At 44.5% G+C, this 23,925-nt stretch overlaps 1 protein-coding gene across 1 annotated transcript in view; it reads left to right on the top strand.

The window, feature by feature from the left end:
* The window catches only part of LOC126351067 (uncharacterized), a 556,744-nt gene extending 551,446 nt beyond the window's left edge, over positions 1 to 5,298 (top strand). Inside the window, exon 10 of the mRNA XM_050002572.1 lies at positions 1,128 to 5,298. Coding sequence (XP_049858529.1) covers positions 1,128 to 1,491 — 364 coding nt within the window. The 3' untranslated portion in view covers positions 1,492 to 5,298. The remainder of the gene's footprint in view (positions 1 to 1,127) is intronic.
* Positions 5,299 to 23,925: the final 18,627 nt, after the last annotated feature.

The raw sequence follows: 23,925 nt of genomic DNA, 5'->3' as shown, positions 1-23,925 counted from the left end.
ACCAGACCACAATTTTCCAGTCGTCTGAGGTCCAATTGATATGATCTTCAGCCCAGAAGAGGCGCTGCAGGCGATGTCGTGCTGTCAGCAAAGGCACTCAGGACGTTCTTCTGCTCCCGTAGCCCATTAACACCAAATTTCGCCACGCACGTTCGTTGAACGTCCCACTTTGATTTCTCTGGTTATTTCATGCAGTGTTGCCTGTCTGTTAGCATTCAAAACTCTCGCAAACGCTGCTACTCAAGGTCGTTGGTCACTGCATTGTCCATGCTCAGAGGTGATATCTGAAATTTGGTATTCTCAGCACACTCTTAACACAGTGGATTTCGGAATATTGAATTCCAAAACGATTTCCGAAATGGAATGTCCCAGCTCCAACTACCTTTCAGCCTTCAGAGTCTGTTACTATGCGCCGTGTGGCCACAATCAGGTCGGAAACCTTTTCATTTGAATCACCTGAGTACACTTCTCAGCTTCGCCAATGCACTGCGGTTTTATACCCTACTTAATGGAGTTTTCCATTGCTTCTGGCTGTCCTTGAGGTTTAGTGCGTGCAGACTGAAATGAATTTCGAATCTGTTGATCAAACTTCCCGTTTGATACAAATCAAAGCGAAGATGGCTGAGCTCTGCTGATAAATTCCCTGTATCTAGCTCTAGCGGTACGAACGAGAGTCCGTTACACACCAAGGCCTTGCGGTGAGTGTTGGGAACTCGCAGATCGTAGTCAGGACATGTGTCATTGGAATGTCTCATGATTGGACTTGCAGTGAGCGCTCCAATTCATGGAACCATCATATGGTGGCCTCGTAGTGAATGGCCGTCTTGGTAAGAGAGGACGACGGTATATTCGTTTTGGTCTGTCCTATGACAGGTCTCGGCAATAAATTGTTAAGGCAAATTCCGGGATTATTCCTTTGAAAAGTACATGGTTGATTAGTTTCAGATCCTACCCAAATACTAGCTTGTCGTATGTTTATAACTACCATATCGTCGATGAGACATTAAAATGAAATCTTCCTGAATGTCTCTGTGATGACGTCGTCTAGGAGACATAGAAAACTGATCGTAATTTGGATAGGATTTGTGCAGCGTCCTATACTAAAGGTGCCGCTCTTGCGACAACAGGTGTCCCGAGCTGAACGCGTGCATCAGCGCGGCGCTGTGGTGCGACGGTGCGCGCCACTGCCCGTCCGGCTTCGACGAGGACGACGCCAACTGCGCGTACCAGCTGGCGGTGCCGGCTCTGTACGTGGCGATCGGCGCCGCGGCGCTGGCCGTGCTCCTGCTGCTGGTCAGCGTCACCGTCTGCGTCAAGCTGGCGCAGCGCCGGCGCGCCGCCGAGCGCGACAAGAAGGTGGCGGCGGCGGCGGCGGCTGCCGCGGCGGCGGCGGCGGCGGCGGGCAACGGCGCGCGACAGCTGCAGCACAACGGCGACAGCAAGCGGTTCGCCGAGTCGCTCTTCCTCGACGCCAAGGACTCCCTGTGTTGACAAAACGTCGTTGCCATGGAGACAACCGTGTGACGCCCGACCGTCTCCAGGCAATGCTCGCCCCGCCACAAGAAGAAGGGCAGCCGCGCACCGCGGGTGCGTTTCGCCGAATCGCCGCCGGCGCCACAACTGTTCCCCGCGGCTGAGCGGCAGGTGCTCTTCTACTGAACCCCAGGGCGTCGCCTCGCACACACCTGTGTGTGTGTACAGTCCCTCACAAACGGCCAGTGACGTATCCCGAGACTGACATTTACCGTGTTTAAAGCGTACGCTATACCGTATTTACTTGAAAAACAGTGTGACAGTGCGTTGTGTGTGACGACTGCGCACGTCAGCTGTTATAACGGACTAATACTTACAGCTGACTGTGCAGCCTCTCTGTTACTCCATGAACGGACATAAGAAACAGTTCTGCTTCCCGATACCGGTGAAATTGTGACACAGCGAGTGTGTAAGAAGTGGCATGCGAGGCAGTGTTCCTAGCAGAATAATTCCCCTAATGAGCGAAGAAAAAATTTCTATGGTTGTATCCGATGTTAATCCAAACTGCACCGGCAAAATTCCGGAGGTTGTTGAGGGATATTACTTGAGTATTGTGGTATAAGGGACCCGACGTCTCCGGTGAATCGTAGTTGTCCGTAAACTGAAAACCTTGAGGTGATTACCCTCTCTCTCTCTCTCTATCCACCAACGTCACAAGGAACAGCTGAAGGCTCTTTTCCTATGTTATATAGACCTTTTCGCAACGTGACGTTTGAATCAGTGGCTATGCACTGCTTTGACGTGCTGGTAGTGTTTATTGCCCACTAAATCTGCTAACTATGTGTGCAATATAGAAATCAGAAACTGAGCGCAAAATACGCACGTCAAACGAATCTCCATAAATCAGCCTATGCTACATTGCACTACTACTTGTTTAAAATGAAGAACAAACCGCGTTCAGTCACAACTTGTGACTGAAGGCGGATTGTTCTTCATTTTACGAAAGTAAAACAGTCGCTCACGAAACACTGAAAAACAATGAATAAAATTAAATTCAATTTTTTTATTATTTTTTTATTTCTTTTTATTTTATTTTATTTTATATATATATATTTTTTTGCTTCATTTCGTGCCCATACAACCATTTCAACAGTGGAAAGAGGATACGTCTGTGGTTAATGCGATATTCGGCGTCAGTAATGACGACACGAATGTGAGGACAACACAACGCTCAGTACCCGAGTAGAAAAATTCTGCGACTAAATTCTTAGTCATAGTGTACGACAGACAAGGCGTTCTACCAGGAAATGCCACTTCCCCCACCACAACTGCCGCTTGTTCTTCAGTTTACAGGCAAACTATACGCAGTAATTTAATTTTGTTTGATTTATTATTACCTTATACACTTGTGTCTATACTGCACGGAAAAATATACGCATAGCGGTGCAAATGTCGTCACTATGTCTGCGAGCAACCTTCTCCCATTCCCTCTCGGTACATGCTGTTGAAAACAGTAATTCCCACATTACTCTTCGCCCTCAACTTGCTTTCAATACTGCGCGCGTCTGTCTCGGCCTTGTTTCTCCCGCGCGCTAGCTATACGTTTTTCTTCGTTTCCCAAAGCAGATAAAATATACTACCTGACTGGGAATCGAAGTCGAGCCTTTTCGGATAGAAATTCGCCGGACGTATCTTGCAGCTGCCGAAGAGTACCAGCTGTAGGCTAACAGTGGTGCACACCGATGAGGGTACGTTTTCTGGTGAAGTTGGCCTATGTCCACCTCGTGTGTTCCTTCAAGGCTGTGGGAGAGCTGAACTGTTTCCGCAGCAAAGGCAAGTCGGCAAACATCGCAACACTTCTGCATCAGTACATACGCATTTGTGTAACGTGTCGTACATTTTGGTGACTGTTTGTCATAGGCATTATTGCGGAGGTATTGTCACAGAAACAAATGGAATTTGACTAACAAATCAATCGTAATTACATTTTTACTGTCCGCCTCGATAGCTGAGATATATTTTGCCGGCACGGTCGCTCAGCGTGTTCGGTCAGAGGGTTATCTGCCCTCTGTAATAAAAAAAAAACTGAGTTAATGGATGAACGATGAACTTGAACAAGAGTCATGGGACGTCGTCCCGAACAAATAGAACGAATAATCACGAACAAAACGAGAGAAAAAAGTGGTCAACGTGACGGAATCCCATGCCAAGGGGTCCGGGTTCAATTCCCTGCTGGGCCGGAGATTTTCCCCGCTCAGGGACTGGGTGTTGTGTTGTCTTCATCATCATCTCACCCCATCGACGCGCAAGTCGCCAAAGTCGCGTCAACTAAATAGACTTGCATCAGGCGACCAGTCTACCCGACGGGAGGCCCTAGCCACACGACATTTCATTTCATTTTTACATTTTTACTGTGTAAAAAGCCTTCGCAGGCCACCGTTCAAGAAAACGGAAATTCAGAAAATGTCCCTGAACAACCTCGGAAATTCTGTTGGTGATCTTCGGACTTACATTGTATTTTGTGAAATGCTTGATCTCATTCGTTAAAAGGTACCAAGGTGAGGTGGCCTGCAAACAAATAACACCACCAGTGGCAGCTGTATTTTGTGAATCTCCACGACGCTAGGCTCGTAACCAATTGAAAATGACCCTGGCGGCTGAAACGCGACGTGGCATTTGAAAGTAACATAGCATCCGCTGCTATTGTTTATTTTCAGTTATTATTACAGTTGCCGACAATGGACCACAATGTTAGATGTGCTGGACAAACGAAGGTGAGGTGTGCACGGGAACCTCAAATTTTGGTACCTACTTCAGAAAGTGACTTGCTGTAGAAATTATTCTGGAGACACTATTTGTAAAAACTAGACGACGGTATAAACTAATTTTCAATAAGGAATTTCAGGAAGTCTCCGAATGTTGCAAAAAATCCAGTTGCTAAACCATTACAAGTTTCAGGTCATAAAATGACTAAGCTACATAAAGGATGTTGTGAAGAAATATTTAACATTTTTTTCGGCCGTGTGCTATTATACATTAAATAAGGCATTTGAATAAGTGGCGTTCATGTTTTACTAACAACCTCCGAGCACATTCTCTGCAATTCTTGAACTGTGTCCCTAGATCACTGTGCTCTTGACAATCGAGTATATTTTATTCCGAGTATAAACGTTGTACAAGATAACTGGATATATGAAGTTGTTAGATGAAGAACAGACGTCAATTACAACATCAGATTCCTAGACAAAGAGTAAGTGCAACGGAAGACGACTGACTTTATAAACTGATGAAGCTGAAATACTACTCAGTACTTCTCAGTGGATGTCCTATAAAGAGCAAGTTGAAAGTTGTAAGAGTAAGACGTATTTTCATGGGAATGATACGTTATCTTTCTTGACTGAGATGTATTATTTATTTTCTGGTGCTATGCAACCCATATATATTACCTCGAAACATATTTGTGTAATGGAGGTGACTATTTCATCAGTGTTGGAACGTGCTAGGACTGAAGACGAAGATAGGGTGAAATGAATGCGGTGCAGAAGTCAAGGTCATCTAGACCAAAAGACTGCTGTTAATTTATTTTGTGATCTAGGGGGGGGGGGGCGATCTGTAAATTGGTTTCTGTTACTTTTCAACTGACAATTCAATGTCGCTTGTGATGCTATGAGTGCATATTTTATACGGATGCGTTTTGTGAGACTGCAATGAAATGTGTTGAGTATTATTTCGTCTAAATAACATGAACAAATGTGAAAGATGTATGCCGATATATAAATAAAAAATAAGTTTGTGTATTCTGTGTTCAAATATATTTCTTAAGTTATGTAAGATGACGCATTTTCTATAATTTATGATTTCTTACATTTAGTAGGCCGCTATTTTACGAATGAATAATCATATTGCCTCATATAACATATATCTCACACATTAATCGCTCTATCCAGTACATTTTCATCAGGCATTATTTCCATTATTCTCCTAAATATAATGATCCAGACAACGCCATTAGGCAGCAGTGCCACAATGAACAGGCAGTCAAGCGTTTCTACCTGTCGTCATTGGGATACAAACTGTTCTTTACTCATTTAAGTTGTTGGATAGTTATACATGAAGAATACTTCGAAATACATTAAGAGGTAAGTCTTAATTTTTTATAACCTCTTATGGTCTTATTTCTAATAGAATGTAACCTAAAATTTCACATATATATATATACACTCCTGGAAATGGAAAAAAAACACATTGACACCGGTGTGTCAGACCCACCATACTTGCTCCGGACACTGCGAGAGGGCTGTACAAGCAATGATCACACGCACGGCACAGCGGACACACCAAAAACCGCGGTGTTGACCGTCGAATGGCGCTAGCTGCGCAGCATTTGTGCACCGCCGCCGTCAGTGTCAGCCAGTTTGCCGTGGCATACGGAGCTCCATCGCAGTCTTTAACACTGGTAGCATGCCGCGACAGCGTGCACGTGAACCGTATGTGCAGTTGACGGACTTAGAGCGAGGGCGTATAGTGGGCATGTGGGAGGCCGGGTGGACGTACCGCAGAATTGCTCAACACGGAGGTCTCCACAGTACATCGATGTTGTCGCCAGTGGTCGGCGGAAGGTGCACGTGCCCGTCGACCTGGGACCGGACCGCAGCGAGGCACGGATGCACGCCAAGACCGTAGGATCCTACGCAATGCCGTAGGGGACCGCACCGCCACTTCCCAGCAAATTAGGGACACTGTTGCTCCAGGGGTATCGGCAAGGATCATTCGCAACCGTCTCCATGAAGCTGGGCTACGGTCCCGCACACCGTTAGGCCGTCTTCCGCTCACGCCCCAACATCGTGCAGCCCGCCTCCAGTGGTGTCGCGACAGGCGTGAATGGAGGGACGAATGGAGACGTGTCGTCTTCAGCGATGAGAGTCGCTTCTGCCTTGGTGCCAATGATGGTCGTATGCGTGTTTGGCGCCGTGCCGGTGGGCGCCACAATCTGGACTGCAGACGACCGAGGCACACAGCTCCAACACACGGCATCATGGTGTGGGGAGCGATCTCCTACACTGGCCGTACACCTCTGGTGATCGGCGAGGGGACACTGAATAGTGCACGGTACATCCAAACCGTCATCGAACCCATCGTTCTACCATTCCTAGACCGGCAAGGGAACTTGCTGTTCCAACAGGACAATGCACGTCCGCATGTATCCCGTGCCACCCAACGTGCTCTAGAAGGTGTAAGTCAACTACCCTGGCCAGCAAGATCTCCGGATCTGTCCCCCATTGAGCATGTTTGGGACTGGATGAAGCGTCGTCTCACGCGGTCTGCACGTCCAGCACGAACGCTGGTCCAACTGAGGCGCCAGGTGGAAATGGCATGGCAAGCCGTTCCACAGGACTACATCCAGCATCTCTACGATCGTCTCCATGGGAGAATAGCAGCCTGCATTGCTGCGAAAGGTGGATATACACTGTACTAGTGCCGACATTGTGCATGCTCTGTTGCCTGTGTCTATGTGCCTGTGGTTCTGTCAGTGTGATCATGTGATGTATCTGACCCCAGGAATGTGCCAATAAAGTTTCCCCTTCCTGGGACAATGAATTCACGGTGTTCTCATTTCAATATATATAACTCGAAGGTGTATATATATATATATATATATATATATATATATATATATATATATATATATATATATAAAACTCGAAGGTTATCCACGACTCGAAGAGGCCTTATCATCTAATGATTGAATTGGCTGATGACATATTGCTCAAAGGTATTAAAGGAACATGAATTTGGTCGTCTCCTTTTTCCAATGAGCAATAATTGACGTATAGGTAAGATACCATACTATACCTTTATCTTTCACAAATTAAGTACACAACGGAACATTAGTACGTCTTCGTTCAATTATATGACAAGAACTGAAATGTCCAAGAAGTGTTGAAAACAAAGCGGAAACAGTCTTTGAGACTATCAGTATTGAGTAATTGGAAGACGATACGTAGCTCGAGTTCTGTGAGTAGTAATAGTGAACAATAACTGCATGTAGGAGGCACACGAAGCAAGTCAAGTTATATTTCTTTTCTTTCCTATTAGTCTACAAATGTTATGTACAAATCATTTTGTATGCCTGCCACCTACCATCGCAACTTCTCTCCTTCCTTGTTTGTGTCGGTGCTGACTCCCACAGTAGCCGACACAACACCAGGAAAGTACTATTCTTTGCTTCCGAGTTACAATTAGCCAAAGCGAAAATAAATATACTTTAACAATTGTAATACATCACACTATTAGCTCAGTGTGCGCATTATTACACAATTTCCTACGTCGATTATTCAGTTCATCCAAAGTGTACCACGTTTCTACACCAAACAACAGTCACAAAACTCTACTATAAAACGATCCTGCAGAAGTAGAGCACACGAAAACGAATTTTGGTAACTACTGCGATCAGTATCCAGTCGCTCTTTGCAGTCACAGCTCATCAGCCAGAGGCTGGTCTCTGTGCAGTCTGTGCCACTTCCAACGAAATATTCTCACATTTTACTTTCTCCCACTCCGCTCTCTCGAAAACCAAATCTCCCTCTAATCTCCGCTATGTTCCACGTTAATCATCTACTATGAATTCACAGACGTAATTAGCAGTAACCATCTTTTGGTTATGCCGAGTAAGTCATTACTTGTACCAAAAGAACTAATTCACTGCACACTGTGAGCGCTACCATTTCATTGCGGTTAGAACCAATATAATCAGCAGTACGTCCTCTTCACTGAAAATATTAACTATAGCCAGGCTATTCTGCATTGAATCTCCCTGAGAATAGCTCATCAGCGATTGACTTAGTCATCCTCGAAACCATTTACGAACCATTTACCAAACAAATTTCGAGCTATACCATTTCTTTTGACAATTAATTCAATTTTTATTGATTGGCGGCTCCATGGAGTGTTCTGTGCACCACGACCAGATAATGGATATAATTGGAAGGAGAAACAGCATTGGTCGTATTTTTTTTTGTTTTATTATCCGCAAAATCGATTTTCGGTCACTTAGTGTACATACTCAGTGCTAGAAGTTAAAAATTTCATATAACGATCAGAGAGTATAAAACAGAAAATCACAACTATACCTGCGTATGAACATGGCAGTTGGTAGGAACATACCTGTAATATACAATTAAAATTGGTAGGCACTGGTATCAACAAGCTTGGAGCGATCACATAAACTGAAGCCGCTGTTTACATGCACCTGTTCAGCAGACCTCGGTGTGACAGGGCTTGGAACGCCCTCTATGTGACATGTGTCACGTGAAGACTTAATATTACTGGTTTCGCAAGATATTAACACAAAATAACTCTTGTGCATTTGTGAATCATGAAGTAATTCAAATTTAAAATGTACGTAAAACACATAGCAAACGAAGGGGGAAGGAAACATCTAAAATACACCTGGCGTATTGTTTTTAAAAAAACAAACTTACAAAACATAAAACAGATCGATAATAAGTTTTCAGAATGCAGGACTCTGACTTCTAGCACTGAGGATGGTCACTAAGTGACCGAAAATCGATTTGCGGATTATAAAACAAAAAAAAAAAAAAATACGACCAATGCTGTTTCTCCTTCCAATTATATAAATTCAATTTTTAGATGGAAGTCGTCTCTTTTCTCGTGACCGACTGCTACCAACGTAGTCTCTGCAACTCGAGTTACAATGTAACATAGTGTTTGAAGAAAACATATAACCAACATATAACAATAACCTCAGAATCCCATTCAACACATTTTATTTGAAATCCGGCCACTGTAACAATACGCTTCGACGAAACAGGCTACTGTGACGACTCTTTAAATTAACTGTTTCCTTTTGCTCCATTTCACCCTCCACCAAACATATGGAGCGTACACTGACATTCTTTCCGCCCTGTACGCTATTGTCTTGAGGGGCTCCATTGCCCTTCTAGCATTGGAGCTCCCTCTACACTTGTTCGGACTGGGCAGCAGTGCTTACTCAGAAATATTAACAACACTGGGTAGCATCTCGCACCTCTTGCCAGTGAGTAAAGGGTTAGCCGTACTTCCTGTTTCCTCTTTCTCCTTTCATCCAGTGACATGGGAACCCATCTCGGTCCGCCATTCACTGTCGACTGTACGTTGCGTATCAGTAGTCGCAACGACGATGGGTTTACCAAGGGACTCCAGCGGCACCACAGCTCGTCAGGGACGTCGTGGTGTCGCTGAAGCTTTGAGCAGTGGCCCGAAGCCTGTCGGCCGTGGCCAACGCTGCCTCCAGCTCTTTCCGTCGTAGCATTTGACTGAGTCTCTGGACAGTGCAGCGCAATCTGGAGGTATTTGTACATGAGGGACAGTGGTCAGTGGGTCACCCCTCCAAGGGCATCTAACGGTACTCTCGCCGCGGCGAGGGAGAGATATTTGGCTGTGATAAATGGGCTGTCGGTCGGGCGGCAGTCCTTAGCCCGTGGCCGCGTGAGCAATGTAAACAGCAAAGATGTATATTCGGCTGTTAACTTACCTATGAATAATAAGTGATTATCTCAACTCTCGCATTTCATTACAATCTGAATGGATTCGAACCACTATACAGTCTTTTTCCTCCAGTACGTCTACGTTTACGTCTGCAGAAGTTAACATTTTGGTCCTCCGGGCCGGAATGTGATGGATCCGACGAAGTAACGCGCAGCGACAGCCATCCATCGGCGGAACGGCAGCGACGAGCTTCGACGGAGCAACACGGAGGCGCACCCTGCAGCGCCAAGACGACGCTTCTGAAAATTAAGCACCAGATCTGACTATCCTGCTTCCTGTACTTCCCACTCATTGCTGTTTTTGCTATTGCCTGCCGCCGCTAGCTTTCCTTGATGGACGAAATATTAAGAAAGAAACTTGTAATGACACGTTCGGTGGTGAAAGCCAGCCTCATACGTTGTTAAACTTTGCAAACGAATTCAGTGTAAAGGTAAATCTGACACTTTGCACATTACTATAAAGCTAGAACAGTTGAAAAAGATCGTGAAGAAGTATGAGGACGCACAGTCACAGCTCGAATTGTTTAATGATGTAGAGATTCATGCTGAGGACAGAGAAACTTCCGAAAATATGGTCTTCAAGGTTTCGAAAAAAATGAGAGCGATTCAGACGAATCACGAAAACGCGGTTGACAAGGTTGGGTCTACCTTGAGTGTATCAAACCAGAGCATCAAGCCGCCCACCATAAAACTGCCATCGCTTAACAGTGACATAACGCAATTTCGGCATTTTCACAATATATTTGTGAGTCTCGAATCCTGCCTAGGGCAAGGATGTGTGTGATGTCCTTAGGTTAGTTAGGTTTAATTAGTTCTAAGTTCTAGGCGACTGATGACCTCCGAAGTCAAGTCGCATAATGCTCAGAGCCATTTGAACCATTTGTGAGTCTCATCCTAAACAATGAGGAACTAGAGGACCATCATTTGTTGAGTTCATTAAAAGGTGAAGCACACAATGTAATTGCCCATCTCCCTGTGACTAATACCAACGTTAAGGTAGCCTTTCATTTGGTCTGTAATAGATGCAATAATGCTCGACTGATTGGATCAGCACTCTTTAACAAACTGCTAACGCTACCGCCAATGTTAAAGCCTTGTTAAAGTGAACTTCGTGCACTACTGAACGAGGCTTTAAGCAATGTGCAAGCGCTGATGGCATTATAGCTAGATGTCTCTTTGCAAGACATAATTACGTCACAGCTCCTTATAGAACGGACCTCAAAGGCCACAGCACAACTGTTAATAAACACCAGAATGCACCCAACACCAACCAGTTTGGACATTCGAAATAGACATACGTTGCTACAAGTACTGCATGTGTTATGTGCTAGTAGCCTCACGCGCTGCACAAGTGCAGCAAATTCAAACAAGCCACGGTAGTGAATGCAAGGGTGTTGTGACGCGCAACAGCTTGTGCTACAACAGTCCGAAGAATGATCACAGGGCTTCTCAATGCAACTCCAGTACCTGTCATACCTGTGGTAAACGACACCACACGTTATTACATGCATAATCACAACGGACACAAGATGCACAAAGGAAGGAATGTACAGGTGACATGCAACACGAACACAATGTCAAACATCAGTCAAAAACATCGAGCTATTTTTCACTGAAGGTGATTCCAGGCAAACGAGCACTCCTTGCGACAGCGATAATACGGTTGCAAGACATCAATGTAAAATAGCAGACTTTTCGTGCTCTATTAGATGCTGGGTCGCAGTCATGCTTTATATTCGAAACATGTGCACGACGCCTCAGACTTCAAAGATAGCACAGCAAAGTGCCGATTCAAGGAATAGGTGCCACCCGCTCAGAAACAAAACACCACGTCTCTATACTAATGGGCTCCTGTGTAAGCAACTTTATGTCATCTCTCGAAGGCTTAGTTTCCCCAAAGATGACTGACAAGTTGCCTGAACAAATAACTGATCGCAGTATGTGACACTTGCTTAATGTACAATTCGTTGATCCAAAGTTTCGGTCCCCTGAAAAGATCTACATCTACATCTACATCTACATCCATACTCCGCAAGCCACCTGACGGTGTGTGGCGGAGGGTACCCTGAGTACCTCTATCGGTTCTCCCTTCTATTCCAGTCTCGTATTGTACGTGGAAAGAAGGATTGTCGGTATGCTTCTGTGTGGGCTCTAATCTCTCTGATTTTATCCTCATGGTCTCTTCGCGAGATATACGTAGGAGTGAGCAATATACTGCTTGACTCTTCGGTGAAGGTATGTTCTCGAAACTTTAACAAAAGCCCGTACCGAGCTACTGAGCGTCTCTCCTGCAGAGTCTTCCACTGGGGTTTATCTATCATCTCCGTAACGCTGTGTTGCTAGGAGCAGAATTTTGTACATGCATTCATAAATCAAGGACTATCTCTATACGAACTGATCATCCTGTGCTTCACGAGACAGGACTTTTTTTTTTTTTTTTTTTTGGTCATCTGTCTACTGACTGGTTTGATGCGGCCCGCCAAGAATTCCTTTCCTGTGCTAATCTCTTCATCTCAGAGTAGCACTTGCAACCTACGTCCGCAGTTATTTGCTTGACGTATTCCAATCTCTGTCTTCCTCTACAGTCTTTGTCCTCTACATCTCCCTCTAGTACCATGGAAGTCATTCCCTCATGTCTTAGCAGATGTCCTATCATCCTGTCCCTTCTCCTTATCAGTGTTTTCCACATATTCCTTTCCTCTCCGATTCTGCGTAGAACCTCCTCATTCCTTACCTTATCAGTCCACCGAATTTTCAATATTCGTCTATAGCGCCACATCTCAAATGCTTCGATTCTCTTCTGTTCCGGTTTTCCCACAGTCCATGTTTCACTAACATACAATGCTATACTCCAGACGTACTTCCTCAGAAATTTCTTCCTCAAATTAAGGCCGGTATTTGATATTCGTAGAATTCTCTTGGCCAGAAATGCCTTTTTTGCCATAGCGAGTCTGCTTTTGGTGTCCTCCTTGCTCCGTCCGTCATTGGCTATTTTACGGCCTAGGTAGCAGAATTCCTTAACTTCATTGACTTCGTGACCATCAATCCTGATGTTAAGTTTCTCGCTGTTCTCGTTTCTACTACTTCTCATTACCTTCGTCTTTCTCCGATTTACTCTCAAACCATACTGTGTACTCATCAAACTGTTCATTCCGTTCAGCAGATCATTTAATTCTTCTTCACTTTCACTCAGGATAGCAATGTCATCAGCGAATCGTATCATTGATATCCTTTCACTCTGTATTTTAATTCCACTCCTGAACCTTTCTTTTATTTCCATCATTGCTTCCTCGATGTACAGATTGAAGAGTAGGGGCGAAAGGCTACAGCGTTGTCTTACACCCTTCTTAATACCAGCACTTCGTTCTTGATCGTCCACTCTTATTATTCCCTCTTGTATTCCATATTGTATATGACCCGTCTCTCCCTATAGCTTACCCCTACTTTTTTCAGAATGTTGAACAGCTTGCACCATTTAATATATGCCGAACGCTTTTTCCAGGTCGACAAATCCTGTGAACGTGTCTTGATTTTTCTTTAGCCTTGCTTCCATTATTAGCCGTAACGTCAGAATTGCCTCTCTCATGCCTTTACTTTTCCTAAAGCCAAACTGATCGTCACATAGCGCATTCTCAATTTTCTTTTCCATTCTTCTGTATATTATTCTTGTAAGCAGCTTGGATGCATGAGCTGTTAAGCTGCTTGTGCGATAATTCTCGCACTTTAAGCTCTTGCCGTCTTCGGAATTGTGTGGATGATGCTTTCCCGAAAGTCAGATGGTATGTGGCCAGACTCATATATTCTACACACCAAAGTGAATAGTCGTTTTGTTGCCACTTCCCCTAATGATTTTAGAAATTCTGATGGAATGTTATCTATCCCTTCTGCCTTATTTGACCGTAAGTCGTCCAAAGCTCTTTTAAATTCCGATTGTAATACTGGATCCCCTATCTCTTCTAAATCGACTCCTGTTTCTTCTTGTATCACATCAGGCAACTCTTCACCCTCATAGAGGCTTTCAATGTATTCTTTTCACCTATCTACTCTCTCCTCTGCATTTAACAGTGGAATTCCCGTTGCACTCTTAATGTTACCACCGTTGCTTTTAATGTCACCAAAGGTTGTTTTGACTTTCCTGTATGCTGAATCTGTCCTTCCGACAATCATATCTTTTTCGATGTCTTCACACTTTTCCTGCAGCCATTTCGTCTTAGCTTCCCTGCACTTCCTATTTATTTCATTCCTCAGCGACTTGTATTTCTGTATTCCTGATTTTCCCGGAACATGTTTGTACTTCCTCCTTTCATCAATCAACTGAAATATTTCTTCTGTTACCCATGGTTTCTTCGCAGCTACCTTCTTTGTACCTATGTTTTCCTTCCCAACTTCTGTGATGGCCCTTTTTAGAGATGTCCATTCCTCTTCAACTGTGTTGCCTACTGCGCTATTCCTTATTGCTGTATCTATAGCGTTAGAGAACTTCAAACGTATCTCGTCATTCCTTAGAACTTCCGTATCCCACTTCTTTGCGTATTGATTCTTCCTGACTAATGTCTTGAACTTCAGCCTACTCTTCATCACTACAGACAGAATTAGGTTGGGTCATACACGGTGTTTCAAAAATGACCGGTATATTTGAAACGGCAATAAAAACTAAACGAGCAGCGATAGAAATACACCGTTTGTTGCAATATGCTTGGACAACAGTACATTTTCAGGCGGACAAACTTTAGAAATTACAGTAGTTACAATTTTCAACAACAGATGGCGCTGCAAGTGATATGAAAGATATAGAAGACAACGCAGTCTGTGTGTGCGCCATTCTGTACGTCGTCTTTCTGCTGTAAGCGTGTGCTGTTCCCAACGTGCAAGTGTGCTGTGGACAACATGGTTTATTCCTTAGAACAGAGGATTTTTCTGGTGTAGGAATTCCACAGCCTAGAACACAGTGTTGTTGCAACAAGACGAAGCTTTCAACGGAGGTTTAATGTAACCAAAGGACCGAAAAGCGATACAATAAAGGATCTGTTTGAAAAATTTCAACGGACTGGGAACGTGACAGATGAACGTGCTGGAAAGGTAGGGCGACCGCGTACGGCAACCACAGAGGGCAACGCGCAGCTAGTGCAGCAGGTGATCCAACAGTGGCCTCGGGTTTCCGTTCGCTGTGTTGCAGCTGCGGTCCAAATGACGCCAACGTCCACGTATCGTCTCATGCGCCAGAGTTTACACCTCTATCCATACAAAATTCAAACGCGGCAACCCCTCAGCGCCACTACCATTGCTGCACGAGAGACATTCGCTAACGATATAGTGCACAGGATTGATGACGGCGATATGCATGTGGGCAGCATTTGGTTTACTGACGAAGCTTATTTTTACCTGGATGGCTTCGTCAATAAACAGAACTGGCGCATATGTGGAACCGAAAAGCCCCATGTTGCAGTCCCATCGTCCCTGCATCCTCAAAAAGTGCTGGTCTGGGCCGCCATTTCTTCCAAAGGAATCATTGGCCCATGTTTCAGATCCGAAACGATTACTGCATCACGCTATCTCGACATTCTTCGTGAATTTGTAGCGGTACAAACTGCCTTAGACGACACTGGTTTATACAAGATGGTGCCCGGCCACATCGCACGGCCGACGTCTTTAATTCCCTGAATGAATATTTCGATGATCGTGTGATTGCTTTGGGCTATCCGAAACATACAGGAGGCGGCGTGGATTGGCCTCCGTATTCGCCAGACATGAACCCCTGTGACTTCTTTCTGTGGAGACACTTGAAAGACCGGGTGTACCGCCAGAATCCAGAAACAATTGAACAGATGAAGCAGTACATCTCATCTGCATGTGAAGCCATTCCTCTAGACACGTTGTCAAAGTTTCGGGTAATTTCATTTGTGAGACTATGCCATATTATTGCTACGCATGGTGGATATGTGGAAAATATCGTACTATAGAGTTTCCCAGACCGCAGCGCCATCAACAGATGGCTACTGTAATTTCGAAAGTTTGTCTGCCTGAAAATGTACTGTTGTCCCAAGCATATTGCACCAAACGGTGTATTTCTATCGCTGCTCGTTTAGTTTATATTGCCGTTTCAAATATACCGGTCATTTTTGAAACACCCTGTATCTGGTCAGTATCAAACGCCACAGCACAACATTTCGTCACGGCTTCCGGTCGTATCGTGCTTTGTAAAAACGAACTCTGATGTTCAAACACTCTTGAAGAAATTCTTGGAGATAGAAGAATTAAATCGTTATGTAATGACGAAAGAAGAGGAACAATGTGAACCACACTTTGTGCGACACATAGCGAAAGGTTCCACAGGCAGGTTCGTTGTCCATCTTCTGTTTCGCGAAGAGCCAAGTAAATTCGGCGAATCTTTCAACAATCCAGCAAAACGCTTCTCTCAGGTTGAACAGGAACTGGAGACACATTCGAAGCTTAAAGAAAGCTACACACAGTTTATGAGGGAATATGAAGGCTTCTGACATATTGGAACCAGTAGCTACACCTGCTGCAATTTCATACTACATGCCACACCATGCAGTTCTTAAGGAAGCCAGCTCGACTACCAAAACACGAGTAGTTTTTGATTGTTCGGTGAAAACAAGCTCTAATTTGTCGCTAAACAGTTTGGTGATAGTCGGACCAACTATTCAACAAGATTTGTGCTCCGTAATATTACGCTTCCACATGCATCGCATTGCCATCACAGGTGACATAGATAAGATGTATCGACTAGTTCTGGTAGCGGATGAAAATCTCGCCTACCAATGAATACTGCGGAGGAGTGACCCATCTGCGCCACTGCAGGAATATCAGTTAAAGTCAGTCACATACGGAATGGCCTGTGTACGGTTTCTTGCGATACGATGTCTGCTGCAATTAGCTCATGAAAAGGGCAGATGCAACAAGGCAGCAAACATTCTTGCTAATGACTTCTATGCGCACGGTTGTCTCTCAGGTGGCGATACAGTAGAGGCTGCAATCAAGGTCCAGCAAGATCTCACGAAGCTTTTGAAGAAAGGTGTTTTCTCATTACGGAAGTGGTCCAGTAACCGTTTGGAATTCCTAGAAAATACCCCTCAGAGTTAAGAGAGACACGAGTATCCTTACAGGTTGACAACGGCGAGGACATTAATACGTTAGGTTTCCTATGGCATCCAGTTGCTGATCATTTCCAAACAATGAACAATGTCAAGCCAGCATGTAAGGTCTACAGCTTCTCAAAACGCATTGTACTGGCTCTCACGTCATGCTTTGTTAATCCTCTGGGATTAATCAGTCCCGTTGTTATCACATTCAAAATTCTTTTGCAACATATGTGTCAGCTTCAGATAACATAGAACGAACCCTTGCCTCAAGAGCTGAATTGCATGTGGCAGACACTATACAGAGATGTTCGTATGATAGATAATATTCGTGTTGATCGTAGAGTCGTTACAGAAGGAAAACGTGTCAGCATTCAACTGCACGGATTCTACGACGCTTCAGAGAAGGCCTATGGCTGTTCTATATGCGCACGATCAACTAATCATCATGGACTCATATGTGTGAAACTATTAAGCTCCAAAACACGAGTATCTCCATCGGTAAAGTTGTTCTTACCCCGACTGGAACTCTGTGGTGCTCTCTTACTGTCGCGACTACTACAACATGTTGTTCGCTCGCTGGGTAAAAGCACACAGCGAACTTATTTGTGTACTGACTCATCCATCGTACTGGCATAGCTCCCAACTCCACCCACGCAGTGAAAGACATTTGTAGGGAACTGTCTCACTGACATACAGGAAAATACAGCAGCCGCGGTATGTAATCATTTATCTACTATGGAAAACCCAGCTGATTTGACTTCTCGAAGTGTATCTCCTGCAGATCTGCAAGAAAACAGCATGTGGTGGGAAGGACAAGCTTGGCTTAAGGAAGACATCACTTCATGGCCTGTGATAGATACCTCCTGGGTCCCAGGAGCTGCCGGAAGAGGAGCTAAAGTCCTCTGTCACATCAGCAGAGCAATTCAAGACAGTATCATCTGTCTATTCTCAGTCAAGATTACAGCGGATAATGACATACTGTCTTAGATTCATTATAAACTGCAAGACTGCAAAGTGTATGAGAGTAACTGCTGAGCTGTCTCGCAGTGAACTGCCGGACGCTTTGCTACAGTGTGTCAGGATAACACAAGAAGATAGATACGCAACTGAAATCTACCAGTTGAAGACCGCAAGGCTAGTGGATAAAAACAGCAAGCTCAAATCACTGCATTCTATCCTCGATGACATGATACTGCTACAGGTTGTAGGCAGGCTGAAAAATGCTGAGCTGTCATATGAGGAGAAGCATCAACTCGTACTGCCACCTAAACATCATCACACACAACTAATGGTGGAAAGTGAACATTGTCGTGTATCCCATACTGAATGTCAACTGTTGTCTCTCAGAAAACAATACTGTATACCTAACGGACGAAATGCAATCAGACATGTTCTGCACCAGTGCGTGACTTGTCAGCGATTAAAGGCGAAAACTGTGACGCCGTTCATCAATTGTGGAAATGATTACAGAGGACAGTTCTATGTGAAAACCGGCTCACGGAGATCCATATTAAAGGCGAACCCAGCACTACAGCTCATGGGAGACCTGCCACACCCACGTGTAGAAGCTGTGAGGCCATTCATCAATTGCGGAATTGATTACAGAGGACCTTTCTATGTGAAAACCGTCTTACGGAGATCCATATTAAAGGCGAACCCTGCACAACAGCTCCTGGGAGACGTGACACACCCACGTGTAGAAGCTGTGAGGCTGTTCATCAATTGTGGAATTGATTACAGAGGGCCATTCTATGTGTAAACCGTCTTACGGAGATCCATATTGAAGGCGAACCCTGCACAACAGCTCATGGGAGACCTGACACGCCCACGTGTAGAAGCTGTGAGGCTGTTCATCAATTGTGGAATTGATTACAGAGGGCCATTCTATGTGAAAACCGGCACACGGAAATCCATTTTAAAGGAAATATTCTTTGAGATCTTGCAGAACCATCAATACTATTTCGTCGATCACCGCAGTTGTGAAGTCCAGATATCGACATCAGAAGACTTCTTCCTCCAGCGAACCTCTATTGCTGGATATACAAAAATAATAATTATGATTAGTTTCAGAGAATCTTCAAGTTTTTGTATGAAAATTCCTGCATTTAATTTCAGAAACATTCATAAAATCCTTTTTTTTTTTCATTTTTATCATCACGTTATTTCGATTAACTAGCGGAAGGGATATTAAGTAGTGCATTTGGAGATAGTAGGCAAGATGACGATTGAAGCATTCCTTTCGGCTCTCAGAAGATTTGTTTCGCGGCCGAGTTGTTGCCAAAACCTGTACAGCGACAACGGGAAAAACCTCGTCGGAGCTAGTCGGGGACTTCGCGAGTCTCAATCTGCTGTGTGCAGTCATTATCAGCAGACACTTTGGCGGAATATGGGAAGCAGGACAGGAGTCCTTCATGTACCACTTGCGGCGAACGATGGAAACCATACGTCCAACTTTCGAAGACGACAACCATGACCTGCTAGATTGCTTGCTGGAACTCTCGATCTCTCGCGCCACTGCCTTGTGATCCGACTGATACCCAAGCTCTCATTCCAGGTCATTTCCTTACTGGAACCGCAATCACAAGTATCCCTCAGCCAGATCGATATAGGTACAGCCAACGTGAGCTTCCTCGTAAGGTGGGAACTACTGCAGCAAGGCTTCCAGATCGTTCGGCGGCGCTGGTCATCTGACTATCTGCATCATCTGCAGCAGTGGGCCAAGTGGACGGTTCCTAATCAGAATGTGCAGCATGGTGCGTTGGACATAGTAAAAGAAGATAACCTGCCACCCTTATGTTGGAAACTGGCCGTCATTGAAGAAGTACACCCTGGGAGCGGCAGGATGGTGCGAGCGGCCACTATTCACACACCGATATGGACTTTCAAGGGGCCAGTCTGCAAACTCTGTTCCTTACAGAGTGACGTGATATTAAAAGTGTATTCGTGTTTTTTGTGTGTTTTTATCCTTTAGTCTTCTGTGTACCCTGCAGCAGACTCAGTGTATTTTGTCATTTTTTGTGTCTGAATGTATATTTGTTTATGAGATTGTGCTTTCCAGATACCAGTTACAGACTCTATGAACAGAACACGTGCTTGAAGGACGCAATGCTGTGTGTATTTACTTGTTTTATTTCCTATGATTTATCAGTACTTTTGTTACTTGTATTATGCTGGAAAGGAATTAATATTTCTGTGGCGGCCGGTACGTTCGGTCGTTACATTTGACTGAGTCTGTGGACAGTGCTGCCCTCTCTGGAGGTATTTGTACATGAGGGACAGTCGTCAGTGGGCCACCCCTCCAAGGACCCGTAACTCGTCGGGGCGAAGGAGAGATTTGGGAGTGGTGAATGGGCCGTTGGTCGGTCGTCTGTCCTCAGCTCGTGGCAGCGAGCACGACGTAAACGGCGAAGATGTATATTTTGATTTATTAACTCACCTATGTATAATAAGTGATTATCTCAACTCTCGTGTTTAAACACAGTCTGAGTGGATTCGATCCATTGTACAGTCCAATTCATGGTCCTCCGGTACATTTACGTTTCTGCGGACGCTAACCCAGCTAAGGACAATGGCGGTCTACTCTCCATGTGTCTGCACGCAACAAGGGCGTAGTTACTATATAAATTCTCAAAAATACTACAATTCAGGATTGCTTGAAAAGAAGCAGACCCCTACATGCAAGAAAATTACCTGACTGTGGCGCTACTGAAGTTGAGGTGTGCACAAATACAAAAGAGAAGAATAAACAAATTATGAAATCTGCTCTATAGATTCGTCACTAAACACTACGACTGCGAGATCACAAGCTCTTAAAACAGAAAAAAAATTCGCTGTTGCATTAAGACATATCAACAGTGGCTTTTCACCAGAAACTCAACTCACACAAAAATTACTGCAAGAAATAAACACGCAAACTCGAAATGTGAGTAAACACCAGGCAATCAATTAAGTACAGAAATATCTCGTGATTCTTCACTGTGAAAAAGCTGCGGTTATTACCAGACTCAATCTAATAAAATTTTACATACACCTGCATATGATTGTGCTTGACGTTTCTCCTACTTTTTTACGGCGGCAACTTACTAACGCTAAGATAGGTTTGCACAGTGGGATGACATACTACTGCCACACATCAGGTATTTCACAATCTCGCCTACTGTCTTTGACAAACATTGTCACACACAGATTACTGAATGCGTCATTTATAAATACCTACGTGAAACGACTGAAGAAATCTATACAGCTAGATAGAATTCTGATTCGCGTCACGAAACGTATCCTATGTCCTTCCTTGTCGGCAGTCCATAATGCTCACGTGTCAACAATGACACCGGTTAATTGTAACTGGATTAACTTTAACCGACAAAGGAACCAAATAAAAGATTGTCCCTCAATCGCGAAACCAGTCTCTGAAGAATGCAGTTTTCTAACCAGAACTAGGAGCCTCCTAAAAATGTTTTAATGAAATATGGAAAACACCAAGACAAAGGCGTCGAGAGAATTGTCAAAGCTGAGTATTGGAAGCACTTACAGATCATGTACACAGAAGGGCACAGCCGCGCCGGTGTGCAGGAGATAGATAGAAGGGGGCCCTTGGACTCGCTTGGAGTTAGAGGAACCTGTCTGCACTGACCCGCAGCTGATGTGAAACGAGCGTAAAACGATGATCTAATGAAAACGCACATCTAAACATCGGAAGCGAAAATAAGGAAGCGACGTCGTGAAAACAAAAAATCATAAGACTCGAAATCAAGTTCCCGAAACAGAAACGAAGCACCTATAACAGTGACAAAAGCGCTGTCATATGGGAACCAGAAACTGTTACTTCCAGCAGGCGGTAGTGTGTCCAGAAACTAAGGTAAGCTATTACAGTTAAGAATGCTACCAGAACCACATATCGCAGGAGTTCGGATTATGAACCATTTCTGCCCAAACCTTCTTGGGAAACACTATCAAAAGGTGCTATCAGAAGGTGTAGGTTGTGATACAGACAAAACATCAAACAGCGATGTGACCGATGCCCACAGAGTCGCTATTACATCGCTTACTCGTAGAATGTTTGTTACTCAAAGTCTCTTTCACGTTAACCTTGGCATCTCACAGTCTGAAATCAAAAGTCGCATTGCCATACCATTCAGGACGAAGAAAAATGAAATGTAATGTGAATGTGTCTTGTAGATATGATGAGTGTCTCTTACTGCCCGCACTGCTGAAACGCTCCGGAAACTCTCTTTCGAAGTATGACTCACCCTTCATATAGTCATTATCTTCCCACTTCCGAATACCACTTGTTTGGTCCAGTCTGAGAGTCAATAAGGGAGCATTGATTCACGTAGGACCAAGAAATGCATGCGTGGCTCGCTGCTCAGCCCAAACCTTAATTTCTGAGGGTCTTGCTTTCTGAGGGCATGATGAAGCTTGTACAAGGATGGACCAAGTGCGTTGAAAAGCAAGGGGACTAATAAATGTCGAGTGATAAGGGCCTCCCGTCGGGTAGACCGTTCGCCGGGTGCAAGTCATTTGACGCCACTTCGTTGCCTTGCGTGTCGATGGGGATGAGATGTTGATGATTAGGACAACACAACACACAGTCCCTGAGCGGAGAAAATCTCCGACCCAGCCGGGAATCGAACCGGAACCTTAGGATTGTCATTCAGTCGCACTGACTACTTAGCTGCCGTGGGTGGACGACAAGGGAACTGTAACGAGAAAGATGTTAATGATGCGTGTGTTATTTGTATTGTAATAAAAAGTATAGCTACAATGGAGATAATTTTTGATTTGCACTCGTACGTCACCGTCACGAAATTGCTGCTCTTACTGAGCTCAAACAACAGGTAGAACATGTGGATCCTGAAAGACATACTTAAAAAAAAAAATTGGTCAGCAAAGCGAGCCAGCAGCTAGGTAAGCGCGCTTCCGAGACTTTGAAGTATGCTGATGGTTCAAATGGCTCTGAGCACTATGGGACTGAAAATGTATTGAGGTCATCAGTCCCCTAGAACTTAGAACTACTTAAACCTAACTAACCTAAGGACATCACACACACCCGTAGCGGTCGCGCGGTTCCAGACTGTAGCGCCTAGAGCCACTCGGCAAGCATGCTGACTACGGACCGAATCCGCCAGCCGAATTAACGACGAGGTTCGGTGTGCCAGTCAGCCAGGATGTGGTATTTAGGCTGTTACCCACATACCACCAGGGATTCCTATGGTCCGCACTTAATACACGTTACAGCTGCAGCAGCAACAACAAATCGAACTGGGGTTCGTCTGACCTAGGTCACATTAGCGTCGTGTTTACACCAGAGAAAAAGGGAGGAGAGGTACAGTCCGTGTGGTGGAAGGGTCCTGACACGGTATGACTGCTACCATGATTTATAGGTTACGCGATTTCGTACACGTCTCTATGGCAAAACCGCGCTGTTGCTGCAGCTCTATACTTGAATGTTGATTTCAGTCACATACGGTTTGTAGAAAATCACTTGGCCAGTACCCTGGCAGACTGTGCGGTAGGACAGGGGACAGTAGTACTGGTGGGTGTTCAGTATGAACTGCTCCGTAGGGGAGGTGCAGTTTGACAGTTGAAGTGTACGAACAAACTCATAACTTGTAAGCTGAACGTAGCGAGTCTCAAACTATTGTATTAAAAGGTAGTGTGAATACGACCATTAAGAGGTAACTGCCACTGTCAATGAAATTCACCAAAAGCCGTACAACTTAAGACATTACTTTATTATGCCGTTTTCAGGCCCCACATGCATCTATCCAAACAAAAGAAAATGTCATATAGAGCCATAAATC

This window comes from Schistocerca gregaria, chromosome 1 (assembly GCF_023897955.1).
Source record: "Schistocerca gregaria isolate iqSchGreg1 chromosome 1, iqSchGreg1.2, whole genome shotgun sequence".
NCBI lineage: Eukaryota > Metazoa > Arthropoda > Insecta > Orthoptera > Acrididae > Schistocerca > Schistocerca gregaria.
Note: the sequence above shows the minus strand (reverse complement) of the source record. Positions and strands in the feature narration are given on the sequence as shown.